This window comes from Nomascus leucogenys, chromosome 12 (genome assembly GCF_006542625.1).
Source record: "Nomascus leucogenys isolate Asia chromosome 12, Asia_NLE_v1, whole genome shotgun sequence".
Classification (NCBI taxonomy): domain Eukaryota; kingdom Metazoa; phylum Chordata; class Mammalia; order Primates; family Hylobatidae; genus Nomascus; species Nomascus leucogenys.
In genome coordinates, this window is record NC_044392.1 from 98,068,573 (window position 1) to 98,090,572 (window position 22,000).

At 33.1% G+C, this 22,000-nt stretch overlaps 1 protein-coding gene across 1 annotated transcript in view; it reads right to left on the reverse strand.

The window, feature by feature from the left end:
- Positions 1-22,000, reverse strand: part of MSH4 (mutS homolog 4) — a 133,057-nt gene that overhangs the window by 26,950 nt on the left and 84,107 nt on the right. Inside the window, exons 10-17 of the mRNA XM_030823466.1 lie at positions 16,099-16,163; positions 14,782-14,951; positions 13,968-14,104; positions 12,942-13,045; positions 11,731-11,855; positions 9,273-9,473; positions 2,914-3,032; positions 1,459-1,587 (exon numbers count right to left, since the gene is read on the reverse strand). Coding sequence (XP_030679326.1) covers positions 1,459-1,587; positions 2,914-3,032; positions 9,273-9,473; positions 11,731-11,855; positions 12,942-13,045; positions 13,968-14,104; positions 14,782-14,951; positions 16,099-16,163 — 1,050 coding nt within the window. The remainder of the gene's footprint in view (positions 1-1,458; positions 1,588-2,913; positions 3,033-9,272; positions 9,474-11,730; positions 11,856-12,941; positions 13,046-13,967; positions 14,105-14,781; positions 14,952-16,098; positions 16,164-22,000) is intronic.

The following is a 22,000-nucleotide window of genomic DNA, read 5'->3' on the forward strand; positions in this document are numbered from 1 at the left end:
TGGACTAGCTATAGGTCCAGGAGAGCCAATGGTACAACTCCAGTCCAAAGCTGGCAGGTTCCAGACCCAGAAAATGCCAATGTTTCAGTTTGAGTCTGAAGGTAGTAAAGAACAGATCTTCCATATTGAAGGCAGCCAGGAAGGAGGAGTTTCCTTTTACTTGTTGGAAGGCTTTTTGTTCTATTCAGGCTTGCATTTATTGAGTGGGACCCACCCACATTAGGGAGGGCAATCTGCTTTACTCAGTCTACCAATTCTAATCTCATCCAGAAACACCCTCACAGACATATCCAGAACAATGTTTAACCAAATGTCTGCGCACTCTGTGCCCAAACTGACATGTAAAATTAACCATCAGAGGCACTAATTAGCTTTTAATCTTAAGATATGTACTTTATTTGTATGAGAAATTGTAACTGACACATTCAAAATTACAAAGACTACTATCATTTATTACCACTACTTTTGATTTATCACATACCTTTAAGCATAAAATAGATTTTTCTCATTCTATATAATAAATCATTACGAGCTGGGCATGACAGCTCAGTCTGCAATCACAGCACTTTGGGAGGCTGAAGTGAGTGGATCACTTAAGCCCAGGAGTTCAAGGCCAGCCTGGGTAACATGGTGAAACCTCGTCACTGCTAAAAATACAAAAATTAGCTAAGCATGGTGGTGCATGCCTGAAGTCCCAGCTACTCAGGAGGCTGAGGCAGGAGGATCGCTTGAGCCTGAAGGTGGAAGTTGCAGTGAGCCAAGATTGCGCCACTGCACTCCAGCATGGGCCACAGAGTGAGACCCTGTCTCAAAAAATAAATAAATAAAATAAAAATAAATAAATCATTATGGACTTTCATTTAAGGTAAATAACTTCATCTTAGGGACATTTTAAGGTATCTTAAATAAGAAAAAGTATTTTTATTTAAGTTTTGTTCATATCTGTATATATTGTGAGTGATCATTTAGAAAGATATTTTATAAATTAATTTAATAGAGCAAAAATCAATGTTTTACATAGTTGATTTGCGAAAAACTACTTTCTTTAAAGGAATAAAATTTTAGTTAGGTAGGTAAAATAGATTTTCTGTAAAGTTACCTGAGTTGCCTAGTGCTTTCCTTCCTGTTGTAACATCATAGTCAACATTATTGCACATGGAGGCAATTACTGAAAGACCTTCATATTTTGCTACTTAATTTGATGAAATTAAAGCCAACTGACTAATTTTGCATTATTTGAACTTCTTGATTTCATCTTTTCCTTATCTATATCATGGCTATCAAACTAATGATTCCCACTTTCATTGGAAATGAAGGAACAAAAATATAAATGCTATGATATGTGTTTACTATCTAAATTGTTTTAAAAGCTATTTGTGGGTGTCCATAAAATTCAATAATAATAAAAGGATACATAAAGAAGGACTCAAAATTAATATACTTAAAATAAAAGAATACCTTTAAGCTCAGTAGATATTCACAAACAGCATAACAAATGCCAATACCTTCTTCCGTATTAGTACCTCTGCCAAGTTCATCAATTAATATGAGCGATTTGTCATTAGCATTATGTAGAATATATGCTATCTGAAATATATAATTTAAATATTTATTCATTGTAACCAAACAGCTGTCAATACCACAACAAAAAATGAGGAGAAACCCAGTCTGTTTATAAGTTCATCTGAAATGTATTCTTAGAAACATCCTGCTGAGCAGAAAATAATACATTGTTTTCTTTTCTAAAAATCTTATGACTAATAATTCCAGTAGAATAGCTGATGTGTACATAAATAGACATATGCATATGTATATGAGACAACAGAGTAAATAACCATTATCTAAAATATTGATGCTTTAGATACAGTGAAAAAATGCAATAAATGAAATGTTTAAACTAAGCACAAAGATGGTCATTTTCTTCTCCACAAATGACTAATCAATTACTGCTATAAAATATCCAAAACCATCTCTCAAATTTATTTAAGTATTACTCTATATCCTGTAAAGATGAAGTAAAGAAAAATTTAAGAAAAAATACCTAAGTCTTGATTCTTGGTTTAACAAATAAATTTAAATCCATGACCAATGGAGACTAAGACTTAAATTGACAGAAGTGCTCTTTTCCACTGAAGATTATTAACCTCTTTCTCAAAAACAGAATTTTACCTTTATTATATTATGACACAATAGTAACTTTGGTGGACATTTTACCTTTGTATGAGACTAAGATTTTTGAGTGCTAGGACCATTTAAAAATATACCTTAAGTGCCTAATATATTGCTATGATCTATTATAGATATTCAATACACAATAAATAATTATATAAATTGTGGGACAAATGATAACTTTAGTCACCACCTATCTACTTGAAGAAAATTATCCAACTAAACAGTGATCCTAAATTCGTAATACAGATATCCCAAGAGTTACACTTAATTCCTTCAGTTCTAAAGCCTACTTGATGTTTGCTCAATCAGAAATAGGTGATACTTTGGTACAGGGAGTGAAAATTCTATGAGGACAAAGAAGAGGATGATTTTTGAAAGCCTTCTAACACAGTAATCTTTTGTTTTAAAATCAAGCCTATGAAGAACAATAAATACTATGCAAAATGATACTGAACCAGTTACCGTTTTCTGAAGTCTTTTACGTATTTCCTATAAAAACATTTAGGCACACTTTATTACTTAATAATGCTAGCTCTTTCTCTTAAAATTATATTTTCAATAAAACATTGTCTTCCATTTCCACATAAAACAGAAATTAGGAGGCTGTCTTTGACTGCCCTCTGGCTCTTAGAAAAGGGTATAAGCACATCTGCATATTTTAGTATAAAAATATTTTATGTGATAACTGGCCATTAGTGAGAGAATTTAATGTTTACCATAAGAAAAGTTTTGTTTGGGTACCTCTTTCATTTCTTTCATAAATGTTGATGAATTTGTTTCAATATCATCATCCGTACTGATTCTTGTAAAAATCTGTTTAGCAATTCTAAAGGAAGAATATTCTGCTGGAACATATGATCCTGTAAAATATAAGGTCAAGATAAATAGAAATGTGTTTAGAAAATATAATTACTAATAACATTTTGTACTTCTCAGATTATTTACAAGGATTATATGGTAGAAAGAACACTAGATATGGCATTAGAAGACATGACCCCAGCTCTATCCCTTATTATACAAGCTTAGACAGTACTTAAACTTTCCCAGTCCTAGCTGGGCGTGGTGGGGGGAAACTGTGGTCCCAGCTACTCGGGAGGCTGAGGCAAGAGAATGGTGTGAACCCGGGAGGTGGAGCCTGCAGTGAGCCGAGATCACGCCACTGCATTCCAGCCTGGGCGACAGAATGAGACTCTGTCGCAAAAAAAAAAAAAAAAAATACTTGCCCTACCTACTGTACAAAGTTATCTAGAAGTTCAAATAAGGCAGTAAGTGTTCAAGTACATAACAAACAGATGGTTATAAACTCAATAAAAATTTTAAATACCTTACTTGAATGATAAAGAACATTCAAAATATTAAAATGTGAAGGGAATGCTTATAAAGCTTATGAATATAATATGCCAATTACACTGATCTAATCATTATACATGGTATGTATTCAAACATCACTATGTATCTCTTAAATGCGTGCAATTATGTCAAAAATAAAATAAATTTTAAAAAAATATGAAAATCTGAAGAAAATGCCTACAAAGCTGAAGTTAATAAAATCATTATAAAAAGATATAAAGAAATATCTGTGATTACAAACATGCAGAAACATTCAGAAGCAAAAAAAAGCAAAACATTTAATAAAAAGAAAAAAAAAGTGAATTTTCACCCACAAGACTGTTTCTGCCCAAGAAGTTATTGTGCTAACTCATCTAAAATATTCATTTTTTGAAAACAAATCAATCTGATTAATGCACCAGTGTCAATATAGAATAAAATCTAAAAGGCATTCTAACATTATAAGAAGATAAAATATACAAATAGTTGAATGGGAAATGTACCACATATACAGAATTCTGTATAGATAAAATGGTGAAATAATAGCGGCAAAAAAACCAGAGCCAGATTACTCCAAGATTAAAAACAAAAACAAGGATAAAGAATAGGGCTTAACTCTGAGGAATAAGGAGTAGCAAGAAAAGAAAACAAAAGTCAGACTAACACTAATGAAAATGAAAGTAATAATCATAACAGTAGTAATTATAATAACTGCACCTATACCATTCAACATACTAGGTATCTTATATCCACTCTTCCTAATTTTCAAAATAACCCAATAAATTGGGAATTGTTTTTCTCATTTTACAAATGAAAAAGTGGAGGCTCAGGATCACAAAACTAGAAAGATCTATCTCCTCCATTCTACTCTATTTTTTTGCTTGTTTTCCTAAAAGGATGAATTATGAACCTAGAGTGGCTTCTGACACATAATCTCATGATAAACGTTTGCTGAAAATAAATAATGAAGTGATAGAGCCAGAATTTGAATCAGAACTTTCTGGCTAAAAACAAAAACAGAAACATAAACAAACTGTCCATTTCCAAGAAAACAGGAATGACCTGCTACCTTCTTAAGATTCTGGAGAAGGGTGGGGACAATTTGCTAATTTAGGGCAAAGATTATTTGTCAGGCCGCATGGGTTTGAATCCTTGTGCTGCCTCTTACAAGCTGTATAATCTTGGACAAATTCTTTCTCAGTACTTTGACTTACTCATCTATAACATGGAGTTAATAATTTTTATCATATTTTTATGAGTGTTAACCAGATAACACTTCCAGTTTCCAGGAAGATAAATGTGAAATGCGCATTATCATGCAAGGTATATAGAGCAGTGATGGGCATAGTGAACACTCAATATTAGCTACTGGGGTGTATTAGTCTGCGGCTTCACCCTGCTATAAACTCCCTGAGACTGAGTAATTTATAAACAAAAAAGGTTTAATTAACTCACAATTCTGCATGGCTGGGGAGGCCTCAGGAAACTTACAATCATGGCGGAAGGCAAATAGGAAGCAAGGACCTTCTTCATATGGGAGCAGGAGAGGGAGGGAGCAAGGTGGGAACTGCCAAACACTTTTAACCCATCAGATCTTGTGAGAATTCACTATTACAAGAACAACATTGGGGAAACCGCCCCCATGATCCAATCACCTCCGACCAGGTCCCTCCCTTGACACATGGGATTACAATTCAAAGTGAGATTTGGGTGGAGACACAGAGTCAAATGGCATAATGGGGCAAGTGGGGAAGACTAAGGTAAAGGATTTATACTGGGTGATCTTGGGCAAGTCTTTGAGCCTGACTTTCCTCATTTTATAGAAATTCAATACATATTTATTGAAGCCCTTCTATGTGTTAGGGTAAATAAACAGACATGGGCCCTGCCCTCAGAGAGCAGAACTTAGTTTTTAAATACAACTTTCTTATGGAGTTTCTAGGAAAATAAATGTGAAGGTTTTATATATATATATATGTACCAGTGTGAATATATATATACACTGGGTAGTATATATAAGGTATTATATATTTTTATATATAATGTATATAACATATATGTATATATAATGTATATATTTATATATTATACATTATAATGTATATAATGTATAATGTATATAATGTATATATTTATATATTTATGCATAATTATATATTTATATTATACATTATATATTAAACATTTTATATATAATATATAAACCTTGTATATAATACCTTATATATACTATATATAATGTATATAATACATTATATATAGTATATGTAGTATATATAATATATAATACACTATAATACCTTATATATACAAAATACCATATATATATTACCTTCACATTATATAACTGTGAAATAAATGTGAAGGTAATATATGTATATGTACCCAGTGTGTGTGTGTGTGTGTGTGTGTGTGTGTGTATACACACACACACACACCCAGTGTGAGTATATATATACTGGGTAGTACACATAAGGTATTTTATATATAAGGTATTATATATATTTTATACATAATATATATATTATATATTACATAAAATACCTTATATATAATACCTCTTTCTCAAAAATAGAATTTTACCTTTATTATATTATAACACAATAGTAACTTTGATGGACATTTTACCTTTGTATGAGACTAAGCTTTTTGAGTGCTAGGACCATTTAAAAATATACCTTAAGTGCCTAATATATTGCTACTAAATAAATATAATATATATATATACTGGTAGTATACATAAGGTATTTTATATATAAGGTATTATATATAATATATAATATATAATATATAAAATACATATAATACCTTATATATAATACCTTAATAATTCTATATATTATTATGTATACCTTATATATACCTTAATATTAATATATAATACCTTATATATATACCTTATATATATAAGGTATTAGGAATATATAATTATATATAAGGTATTTAGTATATATAAGGTATTTTATTTATTTTATAAATATCATATTTTATGTAATGTATATAGTACCTTATATATAATTGTATATATATTTTATGTAACGTATATAATACCTTATATTATATATATAATATATATATAATACCTTCTATATACTACCCAGTATATATATACTCACACTGGTTGTGTGTGTGTGTATATATAGATATATATGTATATATGTACAACCTTCACATTTATTTCACATTTATATAATGAAGGTAATATATATGTATATACAAGGTATTATATATAATATATACATATAATACATATATAATACCTATAATATACATATATAATATAATACATATATAATATATATAATACATATACATATAATACCTTATATATACATATATATTACCTTCATTATATAAATGTGAAATAAATGTGAAGGTTATACATACATATATATGTACCCAGTGTGTGTGTGTGTGTGTGTGTGTGTGTATATACACACACACTCAGGATACCACCTGAGTGTGGGGGGAGGAGGTGGGGGGAGGAGGAAGAGGGTGAAAGTATATGTGAAAACCAAAATGTTACATACCTTTATATATATACACACACACACACACACACACACACCCAGTGTGAGTATATATATACTAGGTAGTATATATATGGTATTATATATATATTATATATAATGTATATAATATATATATTTATATTATATATAGAAGGTATATCTATACCCTACATATATACACATAGCATATATTATTAAGTGGTATATGTTTGTATTTTCTCTGCTCTCTTAACCTCCATCAAAAAGTTTCTCAACCTTTCTTATCTAGATTATTACAGAAGCCTCCTGGCTAGTATTTTTGCTTCTAGTCTAGCTCTCATCTATGCACCAGCTAGAATCATCTATCTAAAAGTTAAATCTGATCCTACCATTCTCTTACTAAATTTCTTCAGTAGCTCCCTACAGATTACTAGATAAAGCTCAATCTTCTCAGGTAAATACCTAAAGCCCTCCATGACCTAACTACTGCCCATCTCTCCAGCTTTATACCCTGCTACTCCTCACAGTTACTCTTTGCTCTACAAAGCAAAGGAAGTACAAAGCCTCTCGACTACTTTTTTGTAGTTCCTTGGGCACAACATAGTATTAATATTTTTTTTGCTTCTATGTTTTAGAATACACTCTTACCTCTACCTGGGAAGTCTCCTTCTTTTTCATACTTTCCCCTTAAATCCATAGCATTTTATTTTTATTACCTCAGTCCTTACAAAAATTATTAGAAGTGGGTGTTACCATAGTTTTCATTTGCAGATAGGAAAACCAAGGCTTAATGAGGTGAAGTAATTTGCCTAAGATTACACAGCTAGTAACTGGACAAGCTAGATCTACCTTCCAAGTCTATGGTCCTAACTTTCATGCCTTTCAAGTCCCACTGGTGTCTTATGGTCAGACTATATGAAATATTATATATGTTTCAGGTGTTTCAGAGGTTTAAGATGGTCAGTGACAAGAGAGGTATAATTATCTTCAAGTATTTGAAGAGCTAATATTGGGAATAAATACTAGATTATTCTGTAGTACATAGAAGAATAAGGACGAACGAGTTGAAATTATAGAAATCAGGTTTCAGTTCAGTGTAATGAATACTCTCTTAGGGCTGTCCAGCAATTGGACAGCTTGTTTTTTTTATAGAACAGAGCTCCTCACAGCTATTCAAATAGAAGTATTATGTCTTACATGAATCACACAGTATTCTTATAAGGCGAAGGAAATTAGCTAAAATGTCCTTTTAATTCCAATAAACCTACAAAATCAATAAAATATTTACTCTTCATTAACTCATTCGTCTCTGATTGTCCCAGTACTAACGGTGAATTTATACTGTATCACCAATATTATTATTGCTTTGTTCTCCTTACAATTCGTTACATTAGATCAAGGTTTCTCACCCATGACACTACTAGTATCTTGGGATCAATAAATCTTTCTTATGTGTGTGTGTGTATGGTGGGGTGAGGAAAGCAGGGGAGCGTGGAGAGGGAGAGCTGTTCTGTGCATTGTAGGATGTTTAACAGCATTCCTGGACTCTACACTCCCCTCAGTTGTGACAACCAAAAATGTTTCCAGATATTGCCAAATTCTGGGAGTTGGGAGGTAAGGGATCAAAACCATCCCTGCTTGAGAACCACTTCATTTTGGCCAAGTACCTCATCTCTGATTCATATAGTTCTCAAGGAAACCCAGTTTTCAGAATTAGGAGTTAAGCTGTGCCTCCATATTAAGAAATAGGTGACAGTGTTGAGTCAGTGACAGCCATTTAGATGCACGTATGCACATGTGTATGTATAATATATCAACTGCTATGGCCAAGTTATTGGTACCCCTCAAGTTAAGGGAAATGTTTCTCTGCTCAATATTATATTTAATAATTTTGGGAAAAACTCACATGGATTATTAAAGGCAACAGCTTAACCTACTCATTTCACTTTTTCTCACAACAAACTTTCTGAACCAGAAATAATTGCATGATTCAATTTAGTAATAACTGATGCAACTTTAAGAGTTATAGTAAGAATGTTCCCAATTCTGTAGTATCCCAAAAAAATTTTAGTGCAATGCAACTGAAATTGGATGGAGCTTAATAAATATCAAATAGTAAAGTTATAGTTTACACAATAGACACACTGTTATACTTTTAGGTAACAGAATCTGCTCCAAACTGTTCTCGGGTTAATTAGGCACATGGCCCTAAAAAAATTAGGCGCAAAGCATTCTGAAAAGAGTGTCAAACTGGTCATTATAAATAAAGCCATAACTTACCAATCTGGGCCATAATCTGACAAAGAGCAATCTGTTTTAAATATGTGGATTTTCCACTCATGTTTGGTCCAGTTATGATCAAAAAATTACTCCCTTCTGTAACATAGGTATTGTTGGCAATAGGTTTTTCCGCCGATATTTTTTCAAGAATAGGATGCCATCCCTGTTTGATTGCTAAAGTATCAGTAAATTCTGGTCGAACTTAAGAAAAAAAATAGAATGGTTTTTAAAGATTAATATATTTGCGTCTAAAGATTTTGTAGTGTGTATGTATTGTCTACATCTTAGTGATTTTCACACTGGCCAATTTGGAATAATAACATTAAGGTATTATACTATCCCAAATCCCCACCCAAATTCTTCTAAATTATAATGGACACACTCTAATCACTATCACAACTTTTATTTACTTCTAGAGAACTCTAGAATTTAGTTCTTTACCACTGTCCTGAGCTCCAAAATAGTTTATAAAATTTTCAACTTTGTGTAGATTTAAAAAGAACCAAGTAGACCAGGCGTGGTGGCTCATGCTGGTAATCCCAGCACTTTGGGAGGCCTAGGAGGGCAGATTGCTTGAGCTCAGGAGTTCAAGACCAGCCTAGGCAATATGGTCAAACCCTATATCTACAAAAAAAAAAAAAAAAAAAAAAAAAAAAAAATTAGCCAGGCATAATGGCTCACGCCTGTAGTCCCAGCTACTTGTTGGGCTGAGATAGGAGCATCTCTTGAGCCTGGGAGGTGAAGACTGCAGTGAGCTGAGATTGTGCCACTGCACTTCAGCCTGACTGACAAAGTGAGTCTCTGTCTCAAAAAAAATAAAAATAAAAATAAAAAAGAACCAAGTACTCAATGATTGTACTTTAAAAATCATAATTGGTTACTGTTACTACAGAGTTGCACATTTACTTACTCTACCTTAAACACTACTTCCCTACTTTAATATTATTTCAAATTTGGCACGCTTAGCATTTATTTATGTATTTATTAGAGACAGGGTCTTGATCTGTCACCCAGGCTGGAATACAGTGGCAAAATCATAGCTTATTGCAGCCTCAAACCCCTGGGCTCAAGCCATCCTCCTGCCTCAGCCTCTCAAGAAGCTGGGAGTACAGGCACCTGCCACCACTTCTCACCAGTTTTTGTTTTGTTTTTTTTTTTAGAGATGAGGTCTAGCTATGCTGCCCAGGCTGGTTTCAAACACCTAGCTTATAAGTTGAGGTATGATTACAGAATAAAATCAAATATAAAAATAATTCTTTCTAAGCCCATGGAGAAATTTTGTATAAAATGAAATTTCAGAGAATGAGAATAGAGAAGATCAACACAAATAATTTGTTAATTTATAGAAACGAATAAGGATCAGGTCTCTATGGATACCACCTGAGGTGGGGGGGAGGAGGAAGAGGGTGAAAGTATATGTGAAAACCAAAATGTTCCATACCTTTATCTAAAATGCACAGATAAACTTGAAAACATTCATCATAAAAGTGAGGTTAGAAAAAAAATTTTAAGTATTTTCAAAAATTCATTATTTATAGATACGGAGTTTCAGAATGATCCTTCTCAAACTAAAATGAAGCAAGACTAAATCTCTTAATAGTTAAAAAAAAAAAACTACCATTGGAATATCTGACCCCTAAAGTAGAGTTTTGAAGCAAAGGAGATATAAAAATTTGAAAAGTTTTGGCCTATAAAATACCAATAGAAAAAGTTAATATTTCCATAAGAAATATGAACAAATCTTAAGATACTTCCCATAAAAGTAAATTAACATAACATTTTAGAAATTTTACTGCTGATTTACATTAGAAATTTCAATGTTTTTAATGTAATGAAGTCTACAATTATTCAACCATAATTATCACATACTAGTCCAGTAAATTTGCATACTGGAGTATGGTTATTACTGGTAAGTTAGATAAGAAATGTCAAAGTACTAACTCGAAGTATTCATTTAACACGAGAAAATTACTTAACATTTATATTCATGGCCTTTCTATAGACTTGGGATATAAAAATAAATTACATAATTCCTAATTTTGGTATGTTCACATCTAAAGAGCTAGTGGATTAAAATGCTCACTCTGGAGATGCATTTCTCTCTATTAATATTTATCGCACTGCTTCTAATAAGTATTCAGATTTGGACTTTATAAATTTAGATCACTGTCATTTTTACCAAGGAGACAGCTCTTGCAGACTTTCTTATTTGGGGAATCTTTAGTTTCTTGCAATTTTTTCTTTTTGGTTTGCCAATTTCTGAGAGAATAATTTTTTACTTCAAAAAAAATGTTAAGGGTAATCTCACTTTCTTTATTCTGTGTCTTAGTCTAGGACCAGAGGCAAGAGACTCTATTTCAAGTTAAAGATTTTAAATGTCATAATTATTATATCAAATTGTTTGAATTGAATACAAATTTAAGTATGCAATATGTTTATTCCAAAGAAAGCAACTTACCATAGTCAGAAAGAGTGCAGGCATGAGCAAATGACAGTAGCATATCCAGCATTGACACAGTGTCAGATAGTTTATATAAGCAATGAATATGTTCATAAATCTCACTAAGCAGTTTGCACACTATCCTGAAAACAGGTTTGGTAAGACATGTAATAATGTTTTTTCAAAAGGGACATACATTGTAATTGTAAAATAATATTATATTCATTGCCTGAAGTAAAATAATATTCACATCTGAGTTATACACTATAGATAAAGCCTATTGTTCAACTGTCTCATTTTAGAGATGAGGAAATTGAAGTTTTTGCTCAAGATCACAGCTACTTAGTGGCAAAGAATCTATCTTCTGGTGTATTAACATAATATTTTTGAAATAACTGCTTTTATATGATATTAATAAGTTTTTATTATTAAAAATATTTGATATAGGTCAAATCAAGCCCTCATTATACTTGGAAAGATCCCATTTGCTAATCACTTTGTGAATTTCCAAATGTTAAGTTCAACACAAAAACTATATGCATTTTCTCTCTCATCTGTTTTTTCTTTCTCTCTTGTTCTTGTTCTCTCACTCACACATGTGCACACAGACACAATATCTGAATAATATAATTATTTAAGTTTTTATAAGGCAGAGTTATACTGTGATATAGTGCAAAAGTTTTTCTCTTGCAAAGATAAATATGTACCCAAAACTTACTATATATTAAAATGTTTGTGGTACATGTCTTGAAATTGTCTTGAAAGCCCAACCTTTCTCTTTATTACTTCAGCCTAATAAGTGTTCTAAATCTTCTACTTCTTTTTTCTGGCTGTATTGCTACTATTTCATGACCAGCAAAAGAACCGACACTATTGTGATATTGCTATTGAATTATTAATATCAAGGTGTAAGAAGCTGAGGACTTACAGACCATAGGAAAATAATAAACTGAATGAAGCCCAGGTAAGCCCCTGATATGCCAAGTTCTACATCATGGTAGAATGCACATTATAGAAATATTAATTATAACAGTATTTGTTTGCAATTAGATCTTCCCTGAAGCTTCTGTGAGCCTCACTGATTCTAATCACAAAGACAGACTTTCTTTACTAACATGCATAACTCTACAATTGTCTGTAATTAGATAAAAATTAAACTAACACAATTGTAACAGTTTCTCAAATTAAACCAATTTAATTCAATATTCAAATACTTCAAATGCTCTTACATATAAGTCATGTGATAGATTTCTCTCAAAGATTCTTGGCATCTTTCATTCATTTTAATTAAATCTGCTGATGTAAAGCTGTAAGAATTTTTCACTTTAGAAATCTGCTGGGAGATTAAAAAACAAATGTCAAGATAAATGCACACTACTATGAAATATAAGATTTTAAACAACAGAAATATGGGTATTTAGGTTAATCATTTTAATCTTTGAGATATGGTATCACAAAGAAAGTTCTAAATAATATTTGTGAAACATAAGAGGAAGATCACTTCAAAGGATAAAGCCAAATTTTTTTAACCCATACATTCATTTTTAAAAAGCAGGATATTTTGACCTAGTTCATCTGGGATGACTACTCTGATAGGTCTTAAAATGTTAAAAACACTACATCTTATTATCAAGTAACATGCATGATGGACATCCAGTGATCCTCACTCCATCTCTGACCCCTGTCGCAGCCCTTGTCCTATATCTGAACCTCAACTCAATCTCTAATCTTACTCAAGCTCGAAAAGCCTGAAAGCTAAATGGTTTGTTCTTATCAAAATGTACCCCCTAAGCAGATGGAACAAAGATTAGAGTGGGTTAGACTTTCCCAAACTGGTATATTGTAAAGGAGCTATATAGGAAAAATTATTCCTGTGGTACAAAGGTTTGGAAATATTCGATTTTTTAAAGTTAAGTAGATTTATTTACTTTAGGACTTTTTAAACCTTTAACAGGCAAATGGTGTGGTATTTTCCTAATTTCTTTTATCATAAACAGCTTTTGGATGTTCTTTCTTCATTTTCCTTTTTTTCTTACACAAGCTCCCAGAACTGTGGAAAACACTGAGTTTGGTATTTCTGCAAAAGCTTCTAAATCACTCTTAGATTAGTATATTAGTTAGGTGGGTGGGTAGGAATAGGAGAAGATATAGAACATTCAGAAATTTGGCTTGCAAAACTCAAGAAGTCCCAAAAATATGTAGATGTGATTCTATAAAATCAGAAACACTAATTTCCTAACCACTCTAAAATGAACCTTAATAAATTCTGAAGGAAGTTGATCACTAGGTAGGGCTATACAATCTGTAGTCATCTGGATGAAAAATCCTCGAGCAGAGCTAAAACTTGTCCTTAAAGGAAGACTATATTTTTCTCCAAGTTGTGATATCATTCCTGGTGACAGAAACAAGAAAAACAAAAACAAAACAAAATGAATAAATTTTAATGAGAAAAATCACTCTGTTTTAAAAAGTCACACGGTTTTTAAATTCTTATTATTTTATACATAAATAGGAGGTCTTGTTGCACTTTCAAACTCTAATAATTTTTTTTTTGAGACAGATCTCACTCTGTCGCCCAGGCTGAGCACAGTGGCACAATCATAACTTACTGCAGTCTCGACCTCCTGGGCTCAAGTGATCCAAGTGATCCTCCTACCTCAGCCTCCGGAGTCGCTGGGACTACAGGCATACATCACCATGCCTGGCAAATTTTCTCAGTTTTTGTAGAGACAACATCTTGTCTCTACAAAAGACTAGCTATGTTGCCAAGGCTAGCCTCAAACTCCTGGACTCAAGCTATCGGCCCTCCTTGGCCTCCCAAAGTGCTGGGATTACAGGCATGAGCTACTGCATTTGGCAACGGAAGGTTTTCAAATGGAGTTTAGTATGACGGCTGCCACATATGCTGTTTCCTTAAATGGCACTACATGCTAACCTTATGTTTTGGTAACAAAAAATAAATTTAAAATATGTATGGCTAGTCATGAGCAGCAAAAAAAGGACAGCATGTCCTGAAAAGGCTGTTTCATCCCTACAAAACAGAAAAACATTATCAAATAAATAAATTACCTGCTATGTCATCTACAATCTCTGTGTATGTTCTTCTTGCTATGTCAAGAAATTCATTTATGTTAGACCTCACTGCATAGCACTTCTGAGTCCTCATGTTTAGGCATCCTTTCATGTATCTTGCATCATCATTAATTACTGTTTTAATCTTTTCAAGTATGATTCCAAACCTAATATTAAGGCCAAAAGAAGAACATTATAGGCAATAAGTCAAAGAGTTATTTTAATTGATAATTTGAATCACAATTGATAGCAAATTTTTGTTGAAAGTTATTTTGAAATAACTAATTAAGCAACAAATATTTAAATTTACTTAAGTTAGAGCTGTGACTATTTCATATTTATACTGTTTTATCAGTCAGAACTAGTCTAAAACAGCATCAGGACCTCAAAAACAATTCTACATCTGCTAATAGAACTCACAAATTACATATACTGATGTGCCTGTGGGTACCAAATATATCTCTAAAGAACTGTTATAAAAATTCTGGCCTCATGCTCATTCACTCAATAAACATTAATGTACACCATGTATCAAGCACTGTGCTAGGCGAAGAGATTCAGAGAAGAATAACATATGATCCCTGCCTTCAGTAGAGGCAAGGGACACTAAACACATACGTAGACAGCGTAACAGGAACCTCACAATTATCAATGGTAAAGTTCAGTGATTATGCAAACCAGAAATCTGGTAACACATATTTTCCTCAACTTTTCCTTCATTCCATTCTATATTTTATTTGTAATTAAGCCAGTTTTATTATTAACTTCAATGTGTGGCCTCACACAGGGGATAAATCTTCAATTAACAGAATAATAGTTCTTAAGTATCACAAATCTTTTCAGTTCAGAACCAAGGTCTGGATTGAACCAGTAGTTCTTCAGTCCACAACTACTGCTAATAATTTAATATTGTTAAAATTAAACGGCATTTAGATTGTATTCAATATTTATATCTACTATTTTTTGTTACATTAGACCCTTCATGATTTAACAAAATAAAGAAATATATTTTTATTATTTGCAAGTCTTTCCATGGAGCATGGCTTTAAAAAGAAATATTAAAATTGTGCTTGGATTTCAAGTTTTCACGCTATTCTAATTGTCCTTTAACACAAATAATCAATGTGTTGTTACCCTATTTATTCTACCTATAACGTGAAATGTACAATTAGAATTTTGATGAATAGGTTAAAGATTCTGTAAACCAAAACTCAAGTAATTGTTCCATAGAATACAATTAGAGTCTTTAAAATCAGTTATGATCAGGAAGAAGAGAATAATCTTATTTTTTATTAATGGTTGAGTGACAAAGACCTCTTGTCTTCCAAGGAACCATAGTAAGCTCTTAATAAAGGTGTGTTACAGTTCTTCATAGCAATCTATTAAAGAATAAAATAAAAAAGTTAAGGATAATCAATTACAAGATCATTCAAACATATCATTTTACATTTGTTTAATACTTTATAGTTTACCAAGTGCTTTCTTCATTTCCGCATTTATATACTCATAAAATATATTTTTAGCTATATAGCTGAGGATAGACTGTATCTTTCCCTTTTTCCAAATAAAGAGTACATGGCTAATTAGTGCCATCCACTGCTTATTATAAATTTTATTTTTCTTGCCTCTCTACTAATTATTAACACCCAACTACTTATCTATATAGGTACTTAAACAACTACTGTTGTACATTTAGAGTACTCTACATATAATTCCAAAATTTAGGTTAGATACACATTAAACCAAAAAAGTGCTTTGTATATTCGTAAATAGAGCAATTTCTCAATTCTTATATAGTAAAAATAAGAATTTTATTTTGCTTAATGAAAACTATGAGGGGGTCACTAACTAAATAAAAAGAAAAGAAGAAGAGAAAGCATATTTAGCTTTTTAGATCACTACCTCCTTTTTTCGTTTGATATGAAGCAATGGTAATAACTTTTTTTCCTTATGAACAGAAAACAATATGCACAGACAGATAAAAACTAAAAAATTCACCAAAACTGAAAGAAAAAAATTAAATCCACTATCGTCCAAAGATAAACATTCTAAATATTATAGTATATTTCCTGTCAGCATCTAAAATAAATAATTTTATATCATTGTATGCTCCTTCCGCAACCCCTGACTTAATCCAGGTTGCGTATTTCTTATCCAAAATGCTTGGGATCAGAAGTTTCAGATTCTGGATTTTTGGAATATTTGCTTATGTACATAATGAGATATCCTGGAGATTAAACCTGAGTCTAAACATGAAATTCATTTATGTTTCACATACACCTTATACACGTAGCCTGAGGTAATTTTATACAACACTTTAAATAATTTTGTGCATAAAAGTCTGTGTACATGGAACCACCAGAAAGAAAAGGTGTCACTATTTCAGTCACTTACGTGGACAATTTGTGATTGTTTGGCATCACTATCATTCCCAACTCTGAATTTATATGCTACCAATAAGCAATCATTTTTTAACATTTCTTTACCCATAAGTACTTAACAGTAAAAAAAAAATGACATACCATTAATATAGTGAAAAAATGTGTTCAGGGTAACAGCACAGTAGCACCCCCAGAGTACCTGCATCAGCTCTTAAATGACAGCAACAACTAATAATTTTCAGTATCCACCTATAATGCTATATTTTGATTAAGAGGTTACTGTAAGCTGTGTTTTATTTTTCTAAGTGAGATGAAACATCAGAAACAGTTAAGGGACCAGGAAGTGGGTATTCTAAGGATACGGAGGCATTTTGCTGGCCCGCTTTTAAAAATGTTTCCTCTAGAGTCATCTGCTTCATTAATAATGGTTTTTGTCATAGAAATTTCCCTTTGATTTTATAACTGACATGATTTCTTGTTCTGTTATGAATGTGTGCTGCTCCATTCTTATACGGTAAAAATAGGAATTTTATTTTGCTTAACAAAAACTGTAGATCTTCAATAAGCCCATCATACATTTTTACCATATCTATAGGCATTTTTTCTGCAGTGTTACAACATCATCTTCATCGTCATTACTGTCATGATCACCTTGAATCAGAACCATTTTGTCTATTTCATCATCTGTTGATTAATGAGCAGCTGGGGCCTCATTATTGATGTTAATGTCAATTGGCCTGGTGCTGTGGCTCACACCTGTAATCCCGCCACTTTGAGGGGCCAAGGTGGACAAATTGCTTGAGCTCAGGAGTTCAATACCAGAGTGGCCAACATGGCGAAACCCCATCTCTATCAAAAATACAAACTATTAGCTGGGCATGGTGGTGCATGCCTATGGTCCCAGCTACTCAGGAGGCTGAGGTGGGAGGATGGCTTGAGCCCAGGAGGCAAATGTTGCAGTGAGCTGAGATTGCACCACTGCACTACAGCCTGGGTGACAGAGTGAGACCCCATCTCAAATAATAAATAAATAAATACAAACTTTAACACCCAGTTCTTCCAGCTTACTGGCAGACTCTGAAAGTATACATTTTGCATATTTTAGGAGGTCAGACATAATTTTTTCTCACTTGACATATGGAATCCTACAAAGTCACCACCTTGTTTTATCATCATCATTGAACAGCATCACAGGCCAGCGGTTGTGCCAGGCATGCACAACCATGTCTTTAGTAACTATGTTCCAAGCACTGGCAACAGCATATATGGCATTCTTCATACTAAACTCCTTTCAAAAACCTTCCATTGTCAGGTGCGGTGACTCACACCTGTAATCCCAGTGACTCAGGAGGATGAGGCAGGTGAATTGCTTGAGCCCAGGAGTTCAAGACCAGCTTGGGCAACATAGCGAGACCCCCGTCTATAAAAAAAATTTTTAAAAATTAGCTGGGCATAGTGACATATGCCTGTACTCCCAGCTACTCAGGAAAGGTGGGAGGATTACTTGAGCCTAGAAGTTCAAGGGTGCAGTGTGCCATGATTGTGCCACTGTACTGCAGCCTGGGCACAGAGCAAGACTGCAACTCTAAAAAAACTTCCACATCTGTGCCTCTGTTCACTGCTGCTAGCACGCTGTTCAAGAAAGTGTTCTTTAAATTTACAAGAATAAAACAACTTCATTAAAAAGTAAGCAAAGGACATGAACAGACACTTTTCTTTTTTTTTTTTATTATACTTTAGGTTTTAGGGTACATGTGCACAATGTGCAGGTTTGTTACATATGTATCCATGTGCCACGTTGATTTCCTGCACCCATTAACTCGTCATTTAGGATTAGGTATATCTCCTAATGCTGTCCCTCCCCCCTCCCCCAACCCCACAACAGTCCCCGGAGTGTGATGTTCCCCTTCCTGTGTCCATGAGTTCTCATGAACAGACACTTTTCTAAAGACATACATGTGGACAACAAACATATGAAAAAAAAGCTCAATATCACTGATCATTAGAGAAATGTGAATCAAAGCCACAATGAGATACCATCTCACACCAGTCAGAATGGCGATTATTAAAAAGTCAAAAAACAACAGATGCTGGTGAGCTTGTAGACAAAGAAGAACATTTATACACTGTTGGTGTATGAATGTAAATTAGCTCAACCATTGTGGAATGCAGTGTGGCAATTCCTCAAAGAGCTGAAAACAGAGATACCATTCGACCCAACAATCCCATTACTGGGTATATATGCAGAGGAATATGAATCATTTTACCATAAAGACAAATGCACACGAATGTTCACTGCAGCACTGTTCACAATATAGCAAAGACATGGAATCAACCAAATACCCGTGAGTGACAGACTGGATAAAGAAAATGTGGTTTATATACATCATGGAATACTATGCAGTTATATATATACAAGATCATGTCTTTTGCAGGGACATGGATGGAGCTGGAGGCCATTAGCCTTAGAAAATTAACACAGGAACGGAAAATCAAATACTCCATGTTTTCACTTAAAAGTGGGAGTTAAATGATGAGAACTCATGGGCACAAAAATAGGAACAACAGATCCTGGCGTTTGCTTGAGGGTGGAGGTTGGGAGGAGGAAGAGGAGCAGAAAAAATAACTATTGGGTAGTAGGCTTAGTACCTTGGTGGTGAAATAATCTGTACAACAAACCTCCAAGACACAAGTTTACCCACATAACAAACATGCACATGTATCCCCAAAACTAAATAAAAATTAAAAAATTTTAAAACACTGTTTTTTTATTTACTTTTCATTGATCTAAGGATACTCTCGTCACAGTCACATGGCTGAATTAATGAAGTCACATTTAGGTGAAAATATATGGCATAAACATTATTTTTGATGAAAATTGCAGCTGGAGGATTAACAGAAGAGTTGTCAAGGAATAACAACATAATTCAATCATCATCCAATCCAGATTCCCTGCAGTGCGCATGAGCTGCTGGTGTGTGTAAAATGTTTGTGAGACCAATTGGAAAAAAAATGTCCCTGGTGATTCAGACCTCTTTGTTGGCATAATAATAAACTGGTAAGAAATTAACTCCTTGAAAACAGCAAAGACACAAGGTTTTACCTATCACAGCACATTTACACTTACGTGTGTCTGCTGCACTAGCAGAGCCCAGCATAGTTGTTTTCTGTCCTTAGCATCCTTAATTCCCACAGGGGCTGCTTCATCAGCTGTAGTCAGTGTCTTTCTGAGGCAATAATGCCAAAACAATGATGTTTAATCAGCATTATCGATTTGTTCTGGCATCAGATTTTCATGAGCAATGACCTTGGCAAACTCATCAATGAATTTCTCCAATGCTTCATGATCAGCAGATGCTCAATCACTATAAATCTTTAAAAATTTAATGTCATTTTCTTCTTAAATTTCTGCAACCAGACTGTTGAATATTGACAGTTCCCTTCAATTTTCATTTCATTGTGATACATCTTCACTTGTTTCATGATCAGTATACCATTAAGTGGCATGTGTTCACTGTGAGGCAGATGGATCCATTCGTTCTTTCTTTTTTAAAAAATGTTATGCAGTGTTTTTCTATTTTTCATTAGCTTCTATTCATCACTTTCAGCATAGAACTGCAACAGTTTATCCGTTTGTTTCTTTAGGTCATATCTGGCAGTCATTCTAATAGCATACGCTTCTTTAAGACCTTTCACACTTACACCATTATCCAGTTTCTCCAATAGCTTGACTTTGTGTTACACAGAAACGTAAGTGATTCCTCTTTTTCTTATCACTGTTACTGCAGGCCTTTCTGACATTTTCTTTGTTTTGTTTTTTGTTTTTGTTATCTTAACCACTAGACAAAGCAGGCAATAAGCAAAAAACAGTAATGCACATCAGTCTTGGCCCTATGTGGGGCATCACGGAAACTTGCCATTGGCACATCTGACCTGTAGCTGTGTCATTGTATTACCCTTTGTGGGAATGTTTGCATAGAAGAATCTGGGAGTGCACAGGAAAGATATATTACAGATGAAGAGAGCTGGGAGGGTCTTTTTTCCCTTTAGGATGCTGAATAAACTGTGTTGAGTACCTGCATTTTGACTGCGACCCATTACATAAGGTCAAGATGTAAAATTTTCCACTTGTGACATCACATTGGTACTCAAAACGTTTCAGAATCTAGAGCATCTAAAATTTTTAACTTTCGGGTTAGGGATGCTCAACTTATACTATACCATACATATAAAAAACTTTTCAAGGCAAAAATGTTTAATAATTCATAATATTCCAGTCTATAGAAAGCAAATAGTCTCTTCCTGTAATTACTGCAGTTCTACTCTACTTATAATTTCTCACTGATATAAATAAGTAATACTGTAATGACCATTGTGGACATAAATATTGGCCAACATTTCTGAAAAGTTCTTTCAGACAAATCTCTAGAAGTAGTGTTACAGGATCAAAAGATATATGTTGCAAACATTTCCAGCACAATTCCCAGTAAAGTATGTGAAATTTGTATTTTTGCCAGCAGTTTAATAAGTTGTCTGCCTCATAGATCTCTAATTAGAAATGAGTTACATCCTTTAAGATAAATGAAAATGTCTGCTTCTTTGACAGATAAGAACAATGGTTTTAATTGGTATTGCTTTGATTAATAATGAGGTTAACATTTTTGGTACCATTTATTAATCACCTTGATTTCCTTCTTTGGGTCATTTTCCATATTTCCATTGGCATTTCAATATTTTCCTATGAAATTACATGAGTTTTATGATGACAGAAATTAGTATTTTGTCTGTCTGATATGGTTAGGCTTTGTCTCCCCACCCAAATCTCATCATAAATT